The following is a 4,272-nucleotide window of genomic DNA, read 5'->3' as shown; positions in this document are numbered from 1 at the left end:
TTTAGAAAAAATTTCAAATTACAACTTTTTTTCTTAAAGAAGACACATGGACTTGAGGCATGTCTCTCTGTCACGTAGGCCATATAAGCGATTAAATTAGAAACTGATTAGAAGTGGGGTCAAGCCTCAATTTAACATGAAAATTACAACTTTAATGGCTAGATATCAAAAAAGAAGATTTTAGTGACCAAATCATGCCAAAAGATGAAGTTCAACGAGTTACAATATCATTAACCCTCTTTAAAACCTTAGATATAGGGAATGTTCTTATGATGAGAGACGTTATTTCTACTTATGTTTTTTTATTCGTCCACTAAAAAACAAGATGTTTAACTTTTATAACCTTCATATTATTGAAAAGAGAGAATTATGGTAAATATATAAAAGTCAAAACACTTTGTTTTTAAATGGATAAATAAATAAAAAAAACAAAAATAAAAATATCACCTCTCGTCTAAATACCTAAAATAAAGGCTAGAATTTAATTTCGAATTCCTTCTATTCCATCTAAATACCTCAAACCAGACACACCCAAAGCGTTAACGACTTTATTAAAAGAAAATTGGAATTTACCTTTCAATATTAATCATATCATCTATTACTATGAATGTTCAAAGGTAAAAAAAAGTCATTCATCCCACTTTAGTGTCATATTTTTACACACTTCAGCAACGTTTGAGACATTTTTGGAAGTTTGTGAAACCAGTGAGTGACTTTGAACTATATTTGGACACACATAGACAAAACACTTGGGATATGACTTTATAGAGCAAAGTGGAGTATTAACTATTAAGTAACTTTTGTGTAAAAATAGCAAATATTTGAATAAAAAGTTTTAAATAAGACTAAAAGGTGTTGTAAATATTTTCCCTATGAAAAATGTGTGTCATATAGGCATGTAAACATTTCTCTTTCTTAACAATCTTTACCTATGATAGGAGTGTGATAAATTTTTTATTTATGAAAAAAAAAAAAAAAAAAAAAAACCCCTTAAGTTTGCAAGTGACCAATCAACCACCACAATGGAAACAAAACTCTAATTTACGACCGGTGGAAGTGTACTGACGGTTTAATACCAAAATAAAAAAAGGCAGTAAAACGTGTTACATTATATTACCGATGGTAATATTTTTACCACACCTTGCAGTTTAACATGACGTTTTCCACCGTAAAGTAACAGATCGTTTTGTGTGAAAACGGAAAAGTCAAGAGACGACCATTTTGTTAAAATAGCCCCCATTTGGACAATTTTTGTGATTCTCTCTACGAATTTTCAAATATTTCTTTGCTTCGTCACATAAAAATTTCAAATTCTTAACTAACAAAAGGTTGAGGAAGAATAACTTTTAAATCATAAAGGCCATGGGGTACACTTTTCAGACCATCCCCTTAACCTCATCACCATAATTCTCAAAACTTCACCTGCTTCTCCTTCCACACCAACAATGATGTACCTACAAGTCTTCAACACGAGCTATCATCGTGATTTGTACAAAGAAGAGAAATAAACAGGAAGAGATAGAGAAGGCAGAAGGATAACAATCTCTCATTAGTCATGGTCCGTTGTTCCACATACTACGGTCCCCATCACGATCGTTGCACAACGGAAGAAAGGGGCGGTGTGCAAGATCATGGTGGCCTTGCCACTTGGCCACAAAGCCTTCTCTTGCCTGGTATACCTGTACCGAGGGCCTAAAAAAGCAAATAAATGAATTATTCATGAAAATAATATATTCAGACACTAGGTTGTAATTTTCATAGGACAAACGGCACACTAAAAGTCCAATATCACATGATCCAAACAAGTATTTTCCATTCCAAATAACCGTCACACATTTTCCTTATATGTATACGTATTGTTTGACATGAACTTTTTTCTTTCCTTCAAAAAAAAGAGAAGAAAACATTTCCAAAAAGATGAAACTTCTGTTTAGATCATCATCAAGGTAATGTTTAAGTATCTTTCACATAAATTGAAGTCATCATAGCAATGTGATGACCAAAATAGCATATGTCAACTACTCATTTTACCACAATAAAGCTTGTGCGTGGTGACATGAGGCTTTATAAATTGACATGTATGTGCCCACCCACATTTTAGAAGTAGTTGTACATACATGCATTACACTTGTACCATAGACAATCATGCATTACACTTGTACCATAGACAATCAGGTATAGTAAATAAACGCTAAGTTATAATATTCAAGAAGTCAATCACTCAAAAGGTTTTTTGCAAAATATGACATACAAAACTTATGAAATTACCAAAAAACCAATCTTCATCCACTTCCAAATTCTCTATTCAAGTAATCAATAAACATTCTCTTTGCACTTTCAGCATCCGAAGGAGGTGGTGGCCCACTTAAACTCGATTGACCAGTCAACTTTATAAAAGTCTTCCTCAACCGCCTCAACTCCGGCAACCCAACCACCCGTGAAACATTAACAACCGGCAAATCCGGTCCAACACCAACACCACCCGCCGGAGCACCCATGGCCGCCGACTGAGCCGCCACAATCGCACCAATCACCTCCTGTGTAGCTCTATCCATTTCATACAAAGAATTCGCCTCTGAAAATCTCACACTTTGTGTCGCTATTGTGGGTTGCAAAATCTTTACATCTTTAGTCTTTGAGTCAACTCTTTTTGTTATATAATCCACAAGTTCTAAAATCACAGGGGAGTTTTTACTTATTTCATCTTTAAATGGGTATAATTCGAATAAAGGTGAATCCCATCTGTTTCTTCTATCGGGTGTTTCAAATCTTCTTACTAAATCTTCAAATATATGATCATCATATGAAGGTTCATTGTTCTTCCTTCGTTCTTGATTCCAGATTCTACATTGACTTTCTTCCACATCACAGAAAAGAACACAATGTCTGATTCCTGCAGCACGTGCTAAACACCATAGCTCATATCTGTAACCTTTTATGCTGTTTAGGGAATCTACTATTATGATATTGTCTTTTGATAAAGATCTGTCTACTTCTGATCTAAGGACTCCTCTTAGGTTTTTTTCTGAGGTCATTTCTGCATAGGTTTGGTTTCGATTGAGATGGAAGGAAGTTTCATTGATGATTTTGAGTGTTGGTTTGGATTCTGTGTTGTTTAGGGCTTCAGATAGGGAAAGGGCGGCTTTTGACTTTCCACTGCATGGTTGACCACAAATTATAACTAATGCCATTCAAAGGAGTTTAGTGTAGTTGGAGAGATGAACTTTTGTTTCTTGTGAGAAATGATTGCTTGAAAATCCTGTTTGTGACAAAAACATATGTTATGTAAAATTGTTAATAGCTTACAACCTTGTCCCCTTTGATTCAAATCAGATGAGTTTTGACGTTCAGATTTGTCCCACACTAAAGGAGTGAATGATTTATGAACTACAACTATTCTCATTATTATCATCGATAGTCCTAGATCAAACAAGCATAAGACAAGAAGTGATTCTATGAAATTCTTAATGGAAGCTATTCGAATGTTGTATTTAAGATGCCTACTGATACAATTGAATTTAGACCCTTGAAGTTAACAAGATCACAGCCGTATATAACTACTTACACATCAAATCCATAAAAAAACGTGTTCGTTTTTTACAATTTGAGCAAACAACAATCATTTGATTCAGAATAGGGGAGGATATCGAGCATAAACCCTAATCCTTTATTAGGGGGGAATCAATTTCCTAACTGAAATCTAATATCTAAAAACATAAAACATAATGAAACATGAGGTTAAAGATGAATCGAAGAATCAGTCACCTCAGAGAGAACGTGTAGATAACCTCCAATGGTAGCTGATGAGCTTACTGTGCGTAAGTGTGCGAGTCCACGAGGTTAGAGGGAAAAGATGGCGTAAAGACGTTTGATTCCAAAACCTTTTACAAATGTTTTCTACTAAAATTCCCGTTTTCACCCTTCATGTTTACTAATTGACTCCCAAGCCCCTAATATGTGATGGTTAAAGACTTGGAAGCTTTCCCACGATCATAAAATTTGGTTCAAAGAAAGGAACGTTCGTTTTGAGTTTTGAAAAGTAACTTATAGGGGCGGACTTAGGCGTGGTCCACGGTGGCACTGGCAACCCCTAATTTTTCCGGCCGCAGTGGAAAATTTTTTGAAAATTTTTGAAATAATTATTTTTTAACTATCATGCAACCCCTAACTCTCCCGTACAACCCCTATTGTAAAATCCTGCGTCCGCTCCTGGTAACTTACAAATTTGTTGTAATTATGCTAACTTTTATGTTTAGTCCAAAAGTTTTAACT

General features: G+C 34.7%; 1 protein-coding gene across 2 annotated transcripts; it reads right to left on the bottom strand.

Annotated features, from left to right (window-relative positions):
- Positions 1–2,176: 2,176 nt before the first annotated feature.
- On the bottom strand, positions 2,177–3,892 carry LOC145036474 (KTI12-like, chromatin associated protein). Of its 2 annotated transcripts, none has more exons than XM_078984931.1 (2): positions 3,766–3,892; positions 2,177–3,259 (listed from the first exon to the last, which is right to left on the bottom strand). In XM_078984931.1, the coding sequence occupies exon 2, from the start codon at positions 3,189–3,191 to the stop codon at positions 2,283–2,285; it is 909 nt and encodes a 302-aa protein (XP_078841057.1). In that variant the 5' UTR covers positions 3,192–3,259; positions 3,766–3,892; the 3' UTR covers positions 2,177–2,282. The 2 variants fall into 2 exon arrangements, with proteins under 2 accessions (XP_078841057.1, XP_078841058.1); XM_078984932.1 differs by having other exon boundaries at positions 3,789–3,890.
- Positions 3,893–4,272: the final 380 nt, after the last annotated feature.

This window comes from Lactuca saligna, chromosome 3 (genome assembly GCF_052625555.1).
Source record: "Lactuca saligna cultivar CGN05327 chromosome 3, ASM5262555v1, whole genome shotgun sequence".
Lineage (NCBI taxonomy): Eukaryota > Viridiplantae > Streptophyta > Magnoliopsida > Asterales > Asteraceae > Lactuca > Lactuca saligna.
This window is presented reverse-complemented; position numbering and strand designations above follow the sequence as displayed.